This window comes from Haemorhous mexicanus, chromosome Z (assembly GCF_027477595.1).
Source record: "Haemorhous mexicanus isolate bHaeMex1 chromosome Z, bHaeMex1.pri, whole genome shotgun sequence".
NCBI classification, from domain to species: Eukaryota; Metazoa; Chordata; class Aves; order Passeriformes; family Fringillidae; genus Haemorhous; species Haemorhous mexicanus.
In genome coordinates this window covers 47,047,902-47,068,956 of record NC_082381.1, presented here as the reverse complement: position 1 = coordinate 47,068,956, position 21,055 = coordinate 47,047,902, and the positions used below count along the sequence as shown (strand labels likewise).

General features: G+C 37.6%; 1 protein-coding gene across 3 annotated transcripts in view; it reads right to left on the bottom strand.

The window, feature by feature from the left end:
• ROR2 (receptor tyrosine kinase like orphan receptor 2) overlaps positions 1 to 21,055 on the bottom strand; it is a 148,847-nt gene that overhangs the window by 45,995 nt on the left and 81,797 nt on the right. For all 3 annotated transcript variants that reach the window (XM_059873876.1, XM_059873875.1, XM_059873877.1), the window contains exon 2: positions 3,310 to 3,387. In XM_059873876.1, the coding sequence (XP_059729859.1) occupies positions 3,310 to 3,387 (78 nt within the window). The remainder of the gene's footprint in view (positions 1 to 3,309; positions 3,388 to 21,055) is intronic.

Genomic DNA, 21,055 nt, shown 5'->3' with positions numbered 1-21,055 from the left:
CACGAGATATGGAGTTTCCTAAGCTTATAAAAGAACTGAGACTGTAGTAAGAGAAAATGCATGTGAAAGTTGCTGAAATGCAAATTATGTCTTTCTAGAGGTGTGTGTGACAGTATTGAGCTTAGGGGACATCAATGGCATCGTAACACCTTGGCAGGTGGTGGGAGTCCAGTAAAGGGACTCCTTCCACAAGTAAATCAGAATTCCAAATAAACTGAGAAGCATCATCCTACTAAGGAGGATAGACTGAAGCCTAAGACTCACGATTACTTGCACAGAACAGTTTCCTAAATAAAAAACAGTCTCCCCAATTCTTCATCCTCTGCTTTATTTAATCCTGCTATGAAGATGAGGGACTAACAGTTTATTTGAGTCACATAAGAAAATGGATGGGATGTTGGCAGATCTCCCAAGATACACAGGAGTAGCTAAAGAAACTACACTATTATATACCGCCACACAACATTTCCAGATGAAATGATACCTTTACAGCCTAATTTAATCCAATTTGCATCTCATCCTTCATCCTATTTTTTTTTCTCAATGTACAAAAATCCATCCAGAAACATGTAAAATAAGTTGATTTGGTTCACATTCTCTTGAGATGTCCTTAGGAACAAGGAATGAACAACTGCCAATCCAGGAATGAAGCAGAATTAGCTTTGAAACACTGTCACAACGTGCACACTGTCCTCTCCCCTGAAATCAGTGGGTTTTTATGACCCAGTGAGAGTATGTTAGATTGTTTGTGCAAAAGAGCAAGACACCAAATGAGGCTTACTTGAAAGTAAGATTGGGGAAACTATCAACTTTGCAAAGACTGACAGGACTGAGAGGAGACTTGGACTGTGCTCGAATGTTTTACTTCTATTCCAAAGCAGACCTAAGTTCTTCTACAGCAAACTACTGCTCTGCACTGGTTTTCAGTGAAACATTGCTCAGACACAGTGCTTATTAGTCATTCAGGTGCTCATTTAAAGGAAACAAGGGAAAATAAATTCTCCTCAAAGGCCTAGCCAAGCTATTGTCCCTTCCCATCAACTATCAAAAGACTAGCTTCACATGTAGGAAGAGACTTCCAACATTTTTGTAAATGAGCATTATTAATAATACCTTGCTTAAACTGTTTTTTTCATTGGAAACAGAATCATTTCTCAGGACTTCTGGAAGATTCTAGAGAAGAGAATGACTAATACTTGGTACTTTCTAAGTGGCTTTTAATTGGGTATTATTAAAGCTGGTTATCTCCATGCCTGTTTTGGGTCTATTCCAAAAAAAGAAAAAATTTTAAAATAGGAGTTCACAAGCAAATCAAAATAACTCAAGATTTCAGAAGGAAGGGAGAAGGTTGATATGATGGAAGGGCTTTAGAACTGTTTCTAATGATCTCAACAGTAAGCCCAAACTTTGAAGTAGAACTGTCTAGTGCTTTTTGTAACAAAACCTGATACCTTACTATGACACAGTAACACCTGAGCTAACATTCCAACTAGCTTTGCTTCTATGGAGAATTTTGTGCCCACATTTAAAAAAAAAAAAAAAAAAAAAAAAAAGAGAGAGCAAATGAGGCCATTTCTAAACTAGGCATGCTGGAAACTAACAACTGATTGTATACCAGTGAATAACTTAAGAACATGGGGCTCTTTTTTACTTCCTCTTTTTTTTTTCTTCTGAAGGAAATATAGAAGTTCTTATGGTGTAGAAATGTTTGATTAATTACTTCCTCAGACTGATATTGCCTGTGGCTCTGCAAAGGAAGGAAGTAACTGGAACTCCTTTTTCAGCAAGAAATTAACCAAGCACTGTCACATGAAAACAACAACAACAACAACAACAAAAACCACAAAAAACCCACCACCCCTTTTTTATGTCTGTAGTCTTAAAAGACCAAACATAACAAAAGAGAGAAGTGGGACCAACTTGCCAGGCAAACAAGCCTATCAGATGCAGTTAAAAATTAAACATGGCCCTTTTTCATCAAAAGTACTGTGTACTTCAGTGTGAATAAAACAACTGGTGCTACTACAGGAATTACTACTACTAAATTTTTTTTCCCAGAATAAATCTCAAATTCTAAACTTCTAAAATATTTCAGCAGGTTCAGAAAGTGGCGAAGAGTTGAGAAATAAAGTGTACCATGTCCTCTTTCCAAATAGGAGGGACTTAGTCCCATGCTGATAATCAGTAGCAAGGTGGTTTACATGTGTAAACAGAAACACATCTATCTTAAGGACAAAATTTAAAGGAAGATTCCATAAAAGTCATCTGTCTTTATGGACAAAATTTAAAGGAAGATTCCATAAAAGTCATCTGTCTTTATGGACAAAATTTAAAGGAAGATTCCATAAAAAAACCTCTTAATAGGCACATTTAAGGTAAGAAATCTAACAAATATTCAGGTGAACAGTATGATTAGATAACCTTGGGTGTCTCTAAGAAGAGAAACTATATTCCAAAGTACTCTCAAAATTCATGTTCCTCTGAAAGACAAACTTCAAGAAGATCTGGTCAATACCACAGCTCTGGAGATTTCAACATGTGCTCCTTAATGAAGCTGACATTATCATCTGACACTTTTCTTTAGCATAAGAGTTGACATTACTACAGCAATGCATCCATAAAAAGATAAATTCAGTATGCAACTGAAAAAAATATTGTTCTTCAGGTAGAATACTGAAATTTTCTGCTTTAGAAAGTTGCATCAAATTGCAATTGGCAGCACAATTTGCAGTAAATATGTGCATCTGCAGATCCAAGAATAGCTTTTGGATCTATAGTTTTAAGTGGTAAAGTGTCACAAAATTTATGTTAACTAATAAATAACTAGAAATCCTGACACTACAGTCACTTTAAAAACCCAAAGCATTAATGCTCAGAGCTCAAAAAGTACATATTCTTGTCTTGTAATGGGCTAGATTTCATTACCTCAAACTAAAGACACCAATACTTAACATTTACCTGGAGATGCTAAGTGTGGCACTGTACAAAATTAAATCAATTTCATGGCAACAATGTGAAATAAAATATGCTAGGAAGGTAATAATAGCACACTGTATTTGGATCAAACATCTAACCCCTCCATGTGGGAGGACTCAACAAGCTTCAAAATTAATTTTTATAGATTGCTTTATCCTTGCTTGGAACTCCCTGCTTGGAATCAGAAGTGCTAATTTACGAAAGGAAGGTCGCTTTCCTTGCAGACTTGTATTAATAGACAAATATAGGGAACATACCATAACAGGATTTTACTGGTCCTTTCTGAAGAATGTTTATACTTAAGCAGGGTAATGAAATTAGAATTCATTTTACCTTTAGGTGTTGGAATTGGTCTCTCAAGTCCATCCACATGACTTAAGGGATCGTTTGAATCTGGAATTTCCATTTCACCTACAAAGAAAAGAAGACTTTGTTGAATTGAGGTGATGAGCAAATCTTTCTGTTAAACAGCATTGTAACAGTGAGTTCAGCACATTCTCTCAGTCCATATTCTGCTTCCACAGTTGCACATGGAAAACACAGCACACAGGAAACACATTTCGACAAGGTCAGGATTTATCCATTGCGGATTAGAAAATGCTACAATAACTACTTTGTGGATTACTGGGTGTTTGGCAAAATAGAAAGCATTAAAAACTACAGTCCAGTTCTTAGTAGAATAAAGTCCATACATTTTTACAAAGAATGCAAACATTTCCTGGAAGCAATGGTGGCTTAGCAAATTAAACAGTATGTGAGCTTTACTGATAGCCTCAGTTACAAAATGGCATAAACTTGCTATTAAACTTACACTATGGTAATTCAGATTCCATCTGCAGAGGTCAGACTCATCATCACTACTGACTTTCTTATCCTACTCTCAGCCTCATCCCTAAAAGATTTCTTTAGAAATTAAACTATAATAACTGTCTTCCAAGGATTTCAAAGTGTGAGGAAATGGACAGACATCTTCTGTATGTGCTCCTTTTTTTTCTGTCTAATATATCAGTACAAGCTAGCACACTGCAGACAGTACTTGGAAGTTCCTTTGCATTTGCAGGTCTTGCAAAACTCCAATCATTATACATCACCTGTTTGCTCTCCCTTTTAAAAATATTAGGTAAGGAACAGAACTGAAGTTCTAACTCAGAGAACAGTAGAGATGTTTAACTAAGCAGCTTCTAAAATGACACCCCTATATTTTTTTTATATTTTCTAATTTATATTCAGTCATCCAAATTCCTTACATCCTTAGCATACAAAGATATGTAAATCTGAGGTCATCAAGATCTGAAGTGAAAGATCTGGGATTCATTGTAGATCTGTTAGGGGTGTTCATGGTATCATTTTAGATGAAATGAAGCTAGAGAAAAGACTCTTCTTCTTCTTTTTGTCTCCATTACCCTTTCTTCAAACTACAATTCCACTCTGAATGCAAGTAAAATACAAGTAACCTTATCCCTATCTTACACCATATTATCAAAGAAGAAAATAATTGAGACACTTTTTTGTTTGTTTGTTTATTCTTTCACCCATTATTTGAGAAGAGATTCAGCTAACTTGCCTTTATCAGGTAAAACATGGAAATCGGAGACATTTTTCACAGCAGGCTGGGTCTGAAAGTATTTCTTTCATCACAGTTCTGTCACCTGTCACTACTTCATCTCTACCTTTATCTCCCAATGCTTGAGATTCTTTGCCTGGCAATAGTAAAGATTCCACTTGATTTGTGTGCTCATTCTCAGACACCACAATTAGAGTGATGCTGAAGAGGGTGTTGTACCCTTGGTAACACACTCCTTCAATTTGGAACAGCTAAGGCTTGGGCAGACATCCTACATCTTCTGCCACTCCCAGCACTGGCCAGTGGAAATCATAGAAAATATCCACCTGCAGACTGGAGGGAGAAATGGATATGGGTGGCCAAGAAATGGATATGGTGGTGGTGGTGGTTGGCTACTGCCACCCTTGCCATTCCAAATCCCAACATGGTGTGTCTTCATACCCCTGCAGGCATGGTACACACTTAGCACCTGACTTTTAGCTGTACAGAGCCTTTGCTGATCTTTTTGATTCAGGGTGAAGTGGTGAAGGCATGACAGGCATATTCTGTCAAATTTGAGCAGGGATACATCACATCTTGTTCTTACCAAGGGGCAGAAAGACAAGTTCACCTCTACTCCTTGCTCTTGCTTGAGCTTCTCTCTGTCACACAGGGTTTAGAAGGGGCAGCAGCATTTACTGGCCACAAGGAAAACAAATCCAAGATGAGATGGCCAGAGCAGAAAGAAAAGTAGGAAAACTGACCAGTTTTTTAATCCACAGGCACCTGCTCATATCTTATTCTGTTGATCATAATCCACCAGCATTCACAGGGTGGAACATTTTTACAAAACTGTTCTTAAGGGTATTAGATTGCTTAACACTCAGCTATCCAGACTGCAGGTTGCCTGAGATCTGAGTGGCACTTTTTGTTTAATACCACATCTTCACCTTTAAAATAGTAGTTTCCATTTCTTCAGTAATCTCATGGGACTCACAACAGAAAAAGACATCACAAGTTCAGATAAATGAGCACAGAAATGTTTTCCTCTCTCATCTCTCCTTCCCAAGCCCATATCTCTTAATCTTTTAAAGTTTTTCAGAACAAAGGCAGAAAGAAACAAAAGCGTTTGCTGTTTTGAAAAAATACCAATAATGGTTTTATGTGATTCACTCTTGTACTTGATATGCTTCTGTCTGGAAAAATCAGTCTTCATATGTGCTTGACTAGAGAACAATTACAAACCACTAGCATCAAAATCTCCAGAACTTAACAAAGTTAAAATAAAAATCTTTTGCAATCTTTGCAAATCATAAATACAAATCAGATCTGTCACTTAAATTTGCTTTTATGAAAGAAACATTTATATTTTCTATAAACTGCAAAATTGTACTTCAACTACCTTTATGATCAATTCCAAGCTTTAATCCTAAAGTTTCTCTACCACAACTTAAAACACAAAAACTTTATTATCGATATGAAAAATTAAGTTTTCAAGACTAAAAAGACAACCAGCAAGTCACTATAACAAAATAAAGTCTTTTTTATCCTGTACTAAACAGAATTTAAATATTCTGAAGTCAAGAACTTAGAGCTGTGTACTCCTCTTGAATATTATTTTCTTTATATTATTTTCAGTGCTTTCTGACTTTGCACAAATAACACAGTATGTTTTTCCTGCCAGGAGTGAATCCATGGTGTTTACCTCAACAGCTAGCAATTTTTGTCTTTTTTTTTCCCAGTTTTCCTCACTGCTGTACACATGGACCCTGATCATGTCCCATGATCAACTCTCTGCAGTCTTACTCTTGTTTGAAGATGCCTACACAACTATGCTCCTGTCTACTTCTGATTTTTAACTCCCTTTTCTCACTTTGTTTAATCAATATTTCCATAAGGGTATCCCATTTTGCTTTTTTCTTCTTGCTTCCAGTATCTTTTCCTAGAAGAACATTCATGTGCTGGTGCACTCCATGAAGGGGAAAAAGTCCATGAAGTAATTTAAGGTGCCCAATTTTCATGTCGGTTTTCAATAAAAAATTAATGCTAGGAAAAACATAATTGTTCATTAAACTGGTTTTAGATGTCACAAAGATACCAAATAGTCACATCGTTTTTTGTATCTATAACAAATGTAGCATTGTCATACAGCACTAAGAAAAGAGGTAGACTTGCAAAGCACAAACTAAAAGAACAGCAGCAATCAACTATAGAGTTCTAATTAAAAACTGGTAAGAAAATAAATGCTCAATAATTGAACCCTTCATGTGATCTTGCCAACTCACTCTGGCAGTAAGTATGCTCTCTTTGTGTGCTGTTGAGGCTCTCTTACTTCAAAAAGGGTACAGAAGAGTTGGAAGAGTTTGAGAAGTGAGAATATTTACTCATAAACCAGTTTTTGTACTGCTGCTTTGCCACTCTGCGAGGGAGATGGCTGAGTTCAAAGACCGTAAAAGTCTACAGATCATGAGAATCTACAGAGTGGATGGACTCTTGGTAAAAATGGCAGTGCTAGAAAAAATAGCAACAATCAACTTCAAATCAAAGATAAAACAAGGTAAAGTTTTCTCAGAGGAGATGTAATTAGACTGAGTGCAGAGTTCAGATGACCTACAGGTAAGACGGGACAAGTTCAGCGAGACCTCTCTCACAGAAATCCTGTGTGGGCATATTGAAGCCCCTGAGCTGAAAATGGCTGGAGGCTGGGTAAACACCCAGCACAGAGTAGTACTGTGTACTTAGATCTCTTCTTACACTTTTACTTCACATTCACCTTTCCTGTGGTCCTCAGAGCCAAGACATAGCACTGCACACATCTCTCCTTTGCTCCTATATGGTTATTCTCACACTTTTCACTAGCATAAATTCTCTCCACAGACATTAAGTGTATCACAGTTTATTTCTGAAGACACACTTCTTTAATTTATGTTTGCAGTGGGAGTGCAAGGAAGAAGAGATCATGAGTGCCCTGTTCTCCTTCCACATTGCATGACCAGACAAGATTTCAACAGAACCAGAACTCACACTGAATGCCAATGGGCAGATGTGCCACTTGCCAGATACTAAGGAATACCTTATTAAACCTCTCTTCAGGGAACACACAATCAAGTAAAATGTAGATGCTGTAAACAGTAACTCTTTTAAACTGCTCACCCACACAAAAATGATTTAACTTTTCAAGGCAGTAAAGCAAGCCATTTCAACTTACGGAAAATCCAACTCCAAAAGAAAACCCGTATTTAAAATAATATAATAATCTATAATTTTGATGTACAAAATGCATTAAGTTCCTTTAACTCACATAGTGAACTTTAGCAAGGGAACAGGTAATACAGAAAATTCTTTTCCTACTTGTATATAAATAATTACTACTTATTTTTAAATTTTGCTTCTCCTGAAAACATGAAGACAACTTTCTTACTGACAAGATTCTACACAGGTAGGCCCACTGAGGCTCCATTTTATACACCAATGACCAACAAAACACAGGAGCAAATATCCAGTGTTATTGGGGCAGGAAGGCTCTTTTAAATTTTTGAAAACTAAGTTGCCCAGCTGATCACAATATCAACTCACAAGGCACAAACCACTCATCATAAAATAACTGATTTTTTTCCCTCTGAAATGGTTATGACTTCGCAGATCATTCATTACTTGAGTGATAAGTGCAATGAACAGATTCCAAAATGCTCATGGCCATAAGCAGACATCAAAACAAGACATTAATCTTCATCAAAAAGCCAGTCACAAGGAGGGGGTTACCATAATTGATACCAGGAACAAAACAAGGCCTCAGTCTCACACAGAAAGAGAAAAACAGTGCTCAGGTATTTTCAAACAGAGTGGGCCTGACTGATTTAGAGCAGTTAAGGGCTGGCTGATGCAATACCATGAGATGTTATTAACTGTCTTTCATTATTTGCAGAGCACAGATGAGATCTTAAAACATGAGAAATCACACAAGCGTTTCCTATTATTTATTCAAAAGGGTAAAAAAAGGTGTGCCAGAAAATTATAGAGCTATCAGCTTAACTTCAATTCCTGGAAAAATAATGGAACAAAGAAGTTATTTTTAAGCATTTACAATAAAGCAGAGAGATGAGTAATAACTAAAATAGAAGCCAATGCTGACTTGGCTGACACTGATTAGAATCAGACATAAGTCAACAACTGCAAGGTACTGCAAATAAGGCAGAATTCACACATAAAAAGCAGTAATCTTCCCCATTTACTCAAAGCTAGGAAGGCCCTAAGCTACTTTCTTCAATTTTCTGTGTTCCATTTCAAGATAAATGAGAGTAAAAGTAAAATACAATTACTAGCACCATGAAGATAGTCCACAAAATGTGACTAAGAAAATCAAAAACTTAATGATTACTAAGCCTGCTTGGTCTAAAGAAGATTAGCTATGGACTGAGAGCAAGTATTCTTCAAACAGTAGATGAAATTTTCTACTGTGTCAGATTTGGCAACTGTCTACTGCATTTGATACTGCACAGGTAACAGACGCTTCTTCTCCCAGATGAAACAGGACTTCTTAAGATCTTTTCCAATCTTATGATTCTATGAATGAACCATCCCTCTACCATTGTGTTTTAAATCCCAAAGCCTACAAATAAATCCTTCAACACTAAAAATTGCACAGCCCTACAATTAGCGAAACTGCAGATTTTTGTTCCGACGTTTCTTCCACTCATCAATAATCCTGTTTCTGTAGCTGAAACCATTTTCAGATTTAAACATCAATATGCAACCTTTGCTTCCTGCGGCTGTAACCTTTTACTCGAGTTCTAACTTTCTTCCAATAACACAAAATTCCCAAACTCTCTCTCTTCAGCCTAATACCCTCTAATATTCTGTTCTTTTCTTCATAAAACTTTGTTGACCTTCTGTCAATTACTAGCCTCTGGAGCTCCTAAACAAAGGGCCCACTGTACCCTTTGATTCAGCTGCCAATCTGATTACTTTGGCTGGGGGAGGCAGGCTGCTTGGTTGCTGAATCAGGGTCTTTCATTGAAATTTCTCTTTTCCAACATCTGCAGCCCCTGGCAACCAATTGCAGAGTGGGCTTGGCAGACCTGTAAAGGGTGGTGAATAGGCTACAAAAGATGCAGTTTGTAGCATAAAATCAGTGCACCCCTTTCATAGTGATGGCAGATTAGAACCTTCACAGCACACGTTTCTTAACTGCTGCAGCTTCACATAAAAAAAGCTGAAGGTGGGGAAAATAACCTTCACTTTCTCTTGCAGTTGCTCTACTGAGACACTGGTGAAGTCTGCAAAACAGTCACTTCTTAGCTGGTTATCAGCTCGCAAAGCATACTGCTCATAGGTTAGCACGTTTACTAATTAAATGTGTTCTTTGGCCATCCAAAACTCTTCCAGATTACTTTCAGCTAAATTCATAGTCATAAAACATTCTCACCATGAGACCATTAGAAAGGAAGTAAATTCTTCTAAGCCTGCTCTGTTATAATATCAAAATAACATTTTTAAAGTATATTTAAAGTAAAAGCAACAGCAGCCTGAAAATCACAGAACCTTCAGAAAGCTGGTATTTAACACAGACAAGAAACCTTTCAAAAAAGCCAGGGTTGACTTGTACAGAATACATTCCCACAATTCATAAGCATTCCCTGTTAAAGAAAACATCTTGTTCCATTAGCATGGATTTTCCCCTCTATAAGTTTTTTTCTATTTTACCTAATAGCTATATCAAAATGTTTTCATTTCAGTAAGTATGAGGAAAAACATTCTGTTGCAAAGTGTGGGAACTACACTACAGGACAAAAGGCAGACACAAGGTTTATGATCTGTAGCAATAAAAAGAGTATCATTATTTGGATGGAAAATACACCAATTTTAAATAAAATTTTGAAAACCCATAGATGTTTAATCACTTTCATTCTGCACAGTGAAGACTCATTTCTCAAACACATGTTAAGAGAGATTCAAATTTAATTAAGTAATCCTTATTAGCCTACCATCAAACCACTCTAAAACACAGTAAAAAAGATCAGTTGGTCATCAGAACAGAACTATAGAGAAGGAGATTCTTGATTTTCACACAGAGCTGCAACAAACCCTCAAAACAGAAAAAAGTATACTGAAGATGCAGTTTATCTTCTTAATCATCAGCCAGGCGCCTTAGCAAGTACGATGAAGTCAGTGTGAGAAGAAAGAAATCAGATAAGTAATTTAAAATATTATTAACAGGGATTCAAATGCAGACTTCAGTGAATACCTTGATTTATTTCAACACCTCATACTGTTAAAGCATATTTTACATTAACCACACATCTGCACTTTCAACTGCACTGTCAATCTTTATCCTTTCATTGCACAACTTTCATCATAGAGCTTAGCTATTGAATAACTTAGATTCTTCCTCCTGCAGCTCCTATCTGCCACTTAAAATGAGAGTTCAGAAATGTTAGTGAGACAAACCAGAGATATAGATTTGTTCTGATTTCAGTGACAGAAGAAGCTTCATTAACAGCTGTCAAAACATTACAGTGAAACAGACAGAACCCATGGAAAAGAAGATACTCATTTCAAGTCAGTATTTTTTGTGTGCAGCTAAGTTTTGAAAATGTTAAACTTTGGATTACAAATTATTCTATTAATTCACAGCCAAAACACTCTGATAAAGTTGCAATAAAGTCCAGGTCCTCTTATTTTATAATGTAAAGTGGACAACATTTAACAGCATACAGTCTACATGATGAAGGAATATCCAAATCCTATTTTCAATTCTTAGCACTTCCTGCAAAATCCTGGCCAAGTCACATCAGGCCGGATTAGTAAAGAATTTGATGCCAAAAGATGCAGACAGATGTCTACCAGGGTTTTCAAAAGCATGTGGGCACCTGAATCTCATGTCTGCAGTAAATATCCGTTAATCTTTTGTGCCTCAGTTGCCCAGAGGCTGAGAGGGGAAAAGGTTAGCTCCCTGATGTGGTTCCCAGTGCAGCTGCATGAGTGTTTCAGTCAGCACAAAGAAGGGAGAAGCATGGAAGCAAGAAACTAAAACAGAGAAAAGGAGGAAGAGAGTTTTTGGAAGACTGTTGTGATTTATATCACTACAACTCACCACAGAATTTCAGACAAGTATGTGACAGAATAACTCCACAGTCTCCCAGAACTCTGGTTTTGCAAGAAAAGCAAAGCATATAGCAGTACCTGTTTCCAAATAAAATAATAAAACTGTTCTGAGTGTTTAATAAGTAAGAATTAACTCCATGCTATTTACACTGAAAAACACCTGAGGTTTTTAAAGCCACAAATGGATTTCAATATCATTTCTGATTTAGCAGAAATGTAACTAAGTCTACTAGCTATCAAAAACATAGCTTTTCTGCACAATTGTATGCTAAACTTTCAGAGACAATATACCAGGGAGCACATAAAAGCTTTGAATCATAAGGAAAAAAAAAAACCCCAAAAGTAATTATGGATTTCATAACAGGGAAAAAAAAAAAAAGCAATTGTGGATACATTCCAAAGCTCTTCACCACCTCAGTTGTAAAGTCACAGTTTAAACACAACCAGCAGAGGCTCTGAACACACCTGCAGTAGCTCAAAGAACACCAAGCAACATGATAATTATCCATGGCATTATTACATGATTGATTATTTTACTGCTTCTGGCTGTGAAAACAAAATAATCTCAACCAAAAGCTTGAAAATAATCATGATTTATGAGTATAACACTCCATCAACTGGGATAAACAATGATTTTCACAGTGCTCTTTTTTCCGGAAAGAAAAAAAAAGGATTAGAATCCAAAAATGCCAGTCCTGTCTGCAGCCTTAGGCTGAAATATTTAACACTTCAGTTCAGGAAAACATCCCAACTCAGAAAAACACTTGAAAATGGGCTTTTTTCTAAGCACCCTCTTAAATTCTTTCCTGTATTTGAAACAAAGCAACAATAATAATCTCCATCAGCCTAAGAGGCAAAAAAAATATAGCACTGATCAAAATCAAGTGTAACAATATAGTGAACTTATCACCTATTCTAATAATTAATCTGATTGGGTTGACAACAGCAGAGGAACTGTCATAAGTGAAAAAAAACCTTCCTACAGGTTGTTTAGCTTCCATTCTGTAATTGTACTTCAAAAGCAAGAATTGCAGCACCAGTCTTTGATGGCAGGGAGGTCACAGCTAGCCACTCTCCTCTCTGGAAAATAGTGAGAGTGAACAGCCTGTTCATATTAATCAGAGCACTTTTTATATTGTTTATGGTAAGCATTATAAACATCTCCTTGACCAAAAGGATGCCATGAAAATCAAAGAACAATTAATTCTCAAACACTAATTTGAGAAACCTGGGCACCTAAGCATGACATTTGGGTTATCAATACTTTAAGAAAACAAGGCTGGCAAGTGAGCCAATGATAGGGCCTAAGTCATCCCTCAATAAAATCATTAAATAGATGGTCATGCTCTCTTCCACCACCAACTATCACAAATAGATGTCCATTGTCTTTCCTATCACAAAGCATCAATTATTTTTTAAAGACCCAAATAGACAGAATACTATAGGGGGTATCTGAAGTTTTACCTAATTACTTGGGATTTGCCTGCCTTAAGTCAGAGCAGAATGGAATTTTACAAAATTACACTGCTAGAATTAATATCAAATACTGTGTTCAGAGAGAAGGAGCTGATCACAAGTAAAGTTTATTTTTTACTATTGGTTTGGATCATGACCAGTAAAAAAAAAGTTAATTATATCAGATTCAATTGTTAGAGAGGGCAAACTTCTCTTCCTCAGAAAGTATTTTGGATTTTAGATCAAGAGTTTAAAATTCACTGATCACTTAATTTTTCACTGGAAGCTCTCTTCATAATGAGTAATTAGCTATGGTCTGTATATTTCTATACATAGAAAATATTAACTCCTCTCCCCCAATAAACAGTACAGCTCTGATGGCCATGGAGCAAGTACAGAGAGAGAAAGCTGATGTGCAGTTGGTGTGGCCAGGCAGGTCACAAGTGAACACTGCCAGCACTTCTGACCAGATCAAGTATTGCTGTGGCTAAACATTACTGTGTGCACACGTGCATATGCATGTGTGAATATTTGCCTCTGCGACTAGAAAAGGGAAGAAAAAGATAAGAAAGTGTGCCAGGCTGTAAAAGAAACTAGCATCTGATCTATACTTTAGCCATTGAAAAATGAAAACCAGTTATTCTAATTGGACATTTTAAGATATGTTATTTGTTTCATAGGCTTTTCTACATTTCCCAGTATGGGGTTATGTATTTAAATAACACTACTAGTAAAGTTAAAATAATACTTATATGTCTTCATTTGAGAGTAGCTATCTAAACCACAGATTGTTTCTGTTGACAGGTTTTGTCCAGTCCACATTGGAAATATCTTCTTGCTACTGCATCTATTTGACTTCTTGGATTGCAACTGAATACATACAGTGAAGTTATAATAGTAGTCTGCTCTGAAACAAACTCCCATTTCTCTTCCTGAGTTTGTTTAAACTATCTTTTCTTTTACAGAGGAGTGAAAAAAGCTCAGATGCTAGGTGGACTTTGATACAGTTCCTCTTTGTTATTTAATTAAAAGAGCTAAGCAACAGTCTTCTGGACAAAAAGAGATGGCTTATTATTTGCTTACATTCTTCTCAAGGAAAATAAAAAAACAAGAGTAGAGGTGGAAAAGAGTGCTCAGAATGCTTCCAGATGTGAATATACACTGCTGTCAGTGAGTGGACAGTGAAAGAACTCAATGAAAACTTGGGCAGTCCCACTGACAATAGCCAACATGGTCATAAGGATGCACAAGAACCCCTTTCTTCTGTGCCTGCCTGAAAGCAAAGCAAGGAACAGCTTCATTAACCCTGCAGTGCAGACAGCCCAGGCATGTACCCACCAGCAAGCAAGCTCAAAGCACGTAGCAGTTTACACCTAACTCACCTATTTCCCCATCCTGGGAAAGAATTTCCTGAGCTCCCACTAACATACTCTTTACCCAGTTTAATAACTGTAACGGATCACAAGATCAGATTTAACCATTCTATTAGTATTTTGTTTCAGCTGCAACATTCAAGGCTGCCATGCTGCCATTTGATGTTCTGAAAGGAACACTTACAAGTGTTACAACTGCGGTGCACTTTCAAAGTTTTATCTTCTCCATCAAAGAACTCTGAATCTTACATATATAAACTCTTATTTTGCAACCTACAATGTTTGCCACCTTTTTGTTACTCTGACAGCAGGACTGACATTGGTTTTTGTACGTCACATGGTCAGCCTTGCTCCTATGTCATCAAAAATACTGTGGCTGTAAAACATGTGTTTTCATGACATGCAAGTGAGAAGCAATTTTACATTGCAAGGTTAACTCATAGCCCAATGTCATGACCTTGAATTCATGCCTACATACTGAAAAAAACTTGTCAGAAAGTCACATACAACCACAGCTGAGATTTAATTAGATATGTTTTCAGAAACACACTCCCCTGAAATTATAACCTTTTATTTTTAATAAATGCAACAAAAAGCTCACATGTCTGATCATGCAAACATGGTCATAGATGGGAGTGGAACAAGCTGTGTGGAAGCAGCAGCAGCTACCACTGGAAAATCGGTTGGACCCACCCCTAAAGTGCAAAGCACACAGAAGACAACATCAACTGCATGCAACTGCCAAATATGATGGTTTTAATTCCTAACACTCTTGAGCCATAATGCTAATTCTAGTAAGAAGGAAAGGTTGCTAGATGGAGAATATATCTGATTGCACAACAATCAAAGCAGCAATTATAATGGAGAGTAACATTAAGAAGTGACATGATTTTAGGTACTTGTAGGAATCTGAGAATTTGTTGATAATGAAGCTTCAGTGAAAGCATCCCATTTTGTGTGATGTAAATGGAAGTAACATTTGCATAGCTGGCCCTTATTGTACAATGTAAAGACAGAAAACTGCTAAGTTTAACAGGCTTAACTTTTTAATGGAAATGCTCTTCTTTATTCTCAATACTGGATATTTTGTCAAATACTAAGTAAGTGGGTTTTCTTTCAAAACTAAGTGGGTTTTCTCTGGTATAAAAAAAAAAAAGTAGAATCAAATATTTCCATCGTTCCTAGCACATGCAGGAAAAACCACTTTCTCTGTGCTCCGTGAATTTCCCAGGTCTGGCCGGTACAGAGCCCGTCAGATAATTACCAGCTTGTTCTGCACTCCTGCTCAGGCTGTGATCTGTGGTATTTGGCACAGCAGCAGATTCAGAGAGGGAACTGACACAGATTGAGAGGACAGTATTTTGAGCTCACCATGGACAGCTGAGGGGCTCAGACAAGACTAGGAGGAGCTAAGGTGCAGGAGAGACAGTGGCATGCCCAGTCAAGCAGGATGGAAGAGAGAAACTCACAACAGTACAAGACAGCTGGCTGGCAGGATGACTTGAAAACAGAGTGCACTTCTTCTCATTCATCTGACCGTTGTGCTGCCCACACAAGTCAAAATTCATACGAGGGGAACAGTTGTTTCCTATCAAAAATATAAGACTACCTGATATGAAATAAGACCAGTCACCTGAGTTTAACCTGACAAAGGGTCACAGCAATGGAAATAGTTATCTAATTGTTGCCTGGGGGGCTCTGCTTCGTTTGTGGTAAATAACCTTAACATGACAAAAGACTATCATAAAAATTAGCAACCACTAGCTATCTTTGCTAGCAGACACAGAGATGCCATTATTTAAGTGGTCAGAGTGATCCGTCATGTTACCTAAGACAAGGAGACTTTATTACATGTGCATCAGTTTAATGAAAACAAAGCTTTTTCTTCTCTAGTATTATCAGGCATTAATTTCTCAGCACTTACCTCTTAAAAATGTTTTGATATTTACGGCATTTTTTTCTTTTGTGAACACATACTTTCTCTCCCTCACACTGTGTATATTCTCTGTGAGAATATACATGTTCCTACAAAAATTCAACTACAGATAAAATTTTAAATCTTGGTGGTGTACCTGCATTAGGTAGCAGTTACTGTGTTAACTAATTGTATGGAAAGTTATTTTTCCTGGTACATATGCATGTTCTCATGCTTTGGGAAAACATTTAGGAAATTTTGTTCAAAGCAGGAAGTGAGATGCTAACCACAACCTAACCATTAGCTGTCTGCTGTGGCACTGAAGAAAAGCATCTCTGAAAAGTCTGGAGTGGTTATTTGCATGTGCTGCGCTTTCTGTCAGTAGATATGAAATTAAGAATACAGTGCAAAAAAGCTCCTGCAGATCCTCTACTATGTCCACTACCTACTGCCTCTCAGACTTTCTACAAAGCAGCCAACTTGAAAGAGACTGGGTGATTTACAGTCCAGCTCCATGAATGTAGATAAGATCTGGTCAAAGATCTAAAACATAACAAAGAACTCTGTATTACTCTTGGAATGGATTCTCAAATATTTAAAACTACTGTGACCCAGAGAGCGAAACAATTGATATATTACCCTCGACCTTGTCATTCTTGGCTAGTCTGTTTTGCTCTGCTCTGTCTCTGTATTCTGCTTTGTATATATTAAATTGAAATATCTAACCTCTCTTGTTTGATAAAGAAAGCACTGTAGAGATAACTGGTTATTAAGTGTTCTACTCAGTTACTTGTCCGTCTATAGGTATCTCCTGACTATGCAATACAGCAGAGACATTTTGTTAGCATCACTATTCAGAAGAAAAATATAATTAGAAAAGCCTATTACAATTCTTCGCAGGATAATGAAAGCAATACCTAAAACATATTTTCAAATTATTTACTTTCATTTTGTATATTGATTCAATGAAATTATGTATTATTTCTATTTTCTCCTACTGGGGAAAAAATGTACAGTGAATTAATTTATTCATCAAAAAAGAAAATTCTCTATATATTTATAAACATAACTATCTTGAATAACACTAAATGCTAGTCAAACTGAAAGAAATCTTATTTATAACACAAGGTAAACGAACTCCTTTTCTCCTTGTGTTTGCCTCTCTAACACAGTGGTAAACATGAACATGTAAAGTTGACATGGACACCTAAATATAGTGAATGAAAAAAAAAATCATTACATATATATGTTTCTTCCTCCTGTTTTTCTCTCCTTCTTCATGAAAATAAGTGCACAACAAAACCCCAGCCTTCCCTGAAAAACCGGTGAAAGAGTCTAAATTTCACACCGCATGCAGAAATTGGAAAATAAGTCAGAACTGCGTATCTGGCACTGCAATTCATGCATGTTTACAACTGCAAATAGGAGTTTGAGAAAAGAACAATAACAGATGAAGTCCTTAACTAGCATGAAACACTCTTTTGGGTTTCCTGGAAAAGGTTTACAAAATGGTAAAAGTAAGATTAAGTTACAATTATGAAGAAGGACATTCACAGAGTGTAAAACTCAGTTTTGAAGAACACATATCCTGGCCACAGCACTGCCACTCAATTTTTCGTAGTCACAGAAGGACTGAATTAATTTACCATAATCCACTTTCCCACCCACCAATTACCATGAGACAAAGGCTACCACAAACTTTCAAGCATTTGGCTTGGCAGGAGTTTGTGAAATTACTTCATATACAAAAGTAGGATACATGCAGTATTATGTTACTGTAACAAGGCTTCTAAGCAGATTTTAAGTGACCTTATTGGCTCAAGTCATAAAATGGTAATCCATGGTGGACTTAAAATTCATGGAGAAATTTGACATGAGCAACAGCCCCTTGCTGCTGTACTTAGTAAAAAAGACTATAGCACATTCTGATTTATTGCATTCTAGTGCCTTTCAATTTATTTTTTAAAAGAGATTTGTAAGAATGTTATTAATAGAACTTCAGTTGAATAGCAACAAGCAAACCAATAACCAAACAGTTTCATACACACTTTGCTTTCCAAAAAATGAACACAGCACTCAACACTAACCTCAAAGTGCTAGCATATCAGCTACAATCATTGTCAGATCATCATGAGATCCAGTTAGTTCACTGCAAGTGCATCTAATGAGGTATCTTCAGCAAAATCTTTAATTACAGAATTGAAGTATTGTTAAAATACCTTTAGCTTCTCCACATTCCAGTGACTAAACTTTCAAAAGTAAATGCTTAGAAGCAGTAATGCTTAACACAGAATGATAAAGTTAGGTGAAGCCTTTGTGTTCCAGCATTGGGAGAAACAAACAACACTGAAGAGACAGATGTGAAAAGACTGAAGTGACTCTGTGACGGGGGTCACCCCCAAAATGTTGCAGCTTTTGACATCAGTGAAATATCTCCAAAAAATTAAAGGGGTGTTTCTCTACAAAGCTGACATGGCCAACTGCCCTGCTGAAGTAAAAAAGGCTTTAGCTGTCTCTAGACCAGTGGATGAAGCATGGATGAGTTAGAAGCCACTGTGGTGCTCAAAAGCTATGACCTATTGGCCAGCACTGCACCTTGGTGGGACGAATGCCATGTGTGGCTCCTGAGTGCAGCTGTCAATGGCTACAGGCTGGTCAGAAGGGACAGCAGAGGAGGGAGGGCTGGAGGGCTTGCTCTCAATGTCAGGAGGTGAATTGAGTGTGAAGAGACATCTCAGAAGAACAGCCATGAGCAGGCTGAAGCCTGAAGGTAAGCATCAGAGTCTGAGGCAACAAAAGGAGACTTGTGGATAGCTCTACTACAGGCTGTCTGAACCAGGGCATTTTGTGGATGAAGCCTCCTTGTTCAGGTTACAGGAAGCATTATGCCCAAAACTCTTGTCCTGCAAGGAGACTTCAACCACCCTGACATTCACTGGGAAAGTAGCAAAGCAAGCTTTAGGCAATCCAGGAGCCTCCTGGATAACTTCTGGAGCCAGGTACTAGAAAGCCCTACCACAGGGGGTGAGATACTGGAGCCACTAGCCACCAGCATGAGCAAGCTAACTGAGGACATCAAGACTGAAGGCAGCCTGGGCTGCGGTGATCATGCACTGGTGGAGTTTGCAGAACCGAGAGATATGGCAAAGATCAGACAAAAAATAAAGATAGGACTCTGAACTTAAACAAAGCAAGCTTCCATCTTTTCAAGGAGATAGTCAATAGGACCCCTGAGGAACTGCCATTAGGAGCAAGGGAGCAGAAGAGAGCTGACAGATCTTTAAGAAAGTCTTCCATAGAGTGCAAGACCTCTCAACTCCCAGATGTAGGAAATCAGGTCAGGAAGGCAAGAGACCAGCATGGCTGAGTAGAGGAGCAACTGCTGGTCAAACAAAAGGGCAGGAAGGGAATACACAGGCAATGGAAGCACAGGCAGGTATCTGGGGAAGAGTATAGGGATGCTGTCTAGTTGCACAAAGACACAGTAAGGATGACCAAGGCAAAGCTGGAGCTGAACTTGGCAAGGTATGCAAACAATAAAAAGAGGGGTCTCTACAAGCCTGTGAGACAGAAAAGGAATATCAGAGAAAGCATATTCCCCCCGCCCCTCCCCAGCCTTGGTAAGCAAGGCTGACAAACAGGTAACAATGGAGGAAGAGAAGTAGTGCAAAGTAACTTAACAATTTTTTTGCCTCAGTGTTCACTGGCAACCTTTCTTTCCACACCTCTTGAGACCACAGTACACCAGAGACCAGAAGTCCCTCCCACTATAAAAAAAAGATCAGCTTTGTGACGACCTGTGACCAGCCTGCTTTAATTCTGTACCTTCTCTCAGTAACACAGCACAGCACCTTGGTAGTATACAATTGCTTATATGGCCATTTTCAGATTAAACCAACAGTAAAGGCTGTAGCCAGGTGAGGATCAGCCACTTTTCCAAGGCAAGGTACAAGAGAACAAGCCAACATAGCTTAAAGCTGCACAAGGGGAGCTTGAGGTTGGACATCAGGAAGAAATTCTTCACTTTCTAGGGGTTGTCAAACTATTGGAATGTGTTGTTCAGGGAGGTGGTTAAGTCTATATCCCTGGAGGTGTTCAAGAAATGACATGGCATTCAGGGCCATGATGTACTTGACAAGGTGGTGTTCAGTCATGGATTAGACTCAATTTTGAAGGTCTTTTCCAAGTTTAATGATTCTATAATTCTTTCCATAGACATCTGTGTTTCTGTAAATATCTTGGAAAAGAGCCATAAAAAATTGGACCATTCTCTTTGTATTTATAAATTTCCCAAGGGTAAGGACACATTTCACCTTGGTAGGCTCATGGTCAGTCAACCCTCCCTCCCTTTCTGTCCACCTTTCCCAATTTCCCTCCCCCTCTTTCTCCCTTTTTCCTCCCACCCAAGGAAAGTTCTTGATTTTCCTCACATTTTTACTTCACCAATTTAAGCCAAAGGAGTTGTATTAACCATAGAGAAAAATATTTATATTTACTGACATAGAAAGTTTTATTCTCACTATAATCAACAAAATTCTAAGGTGTGGTTAAGCCATTTTCCACTGTGCTTCCCTTGGGCAACAGGTATGTTTGTGATTATTTTAGGGTAGAGGATAGAACTGACCTGCCTCCTTTTATGTCCTTAGATATGGGGTATTAAAGACACAGATCCAAAGGTCTTAGATTTTT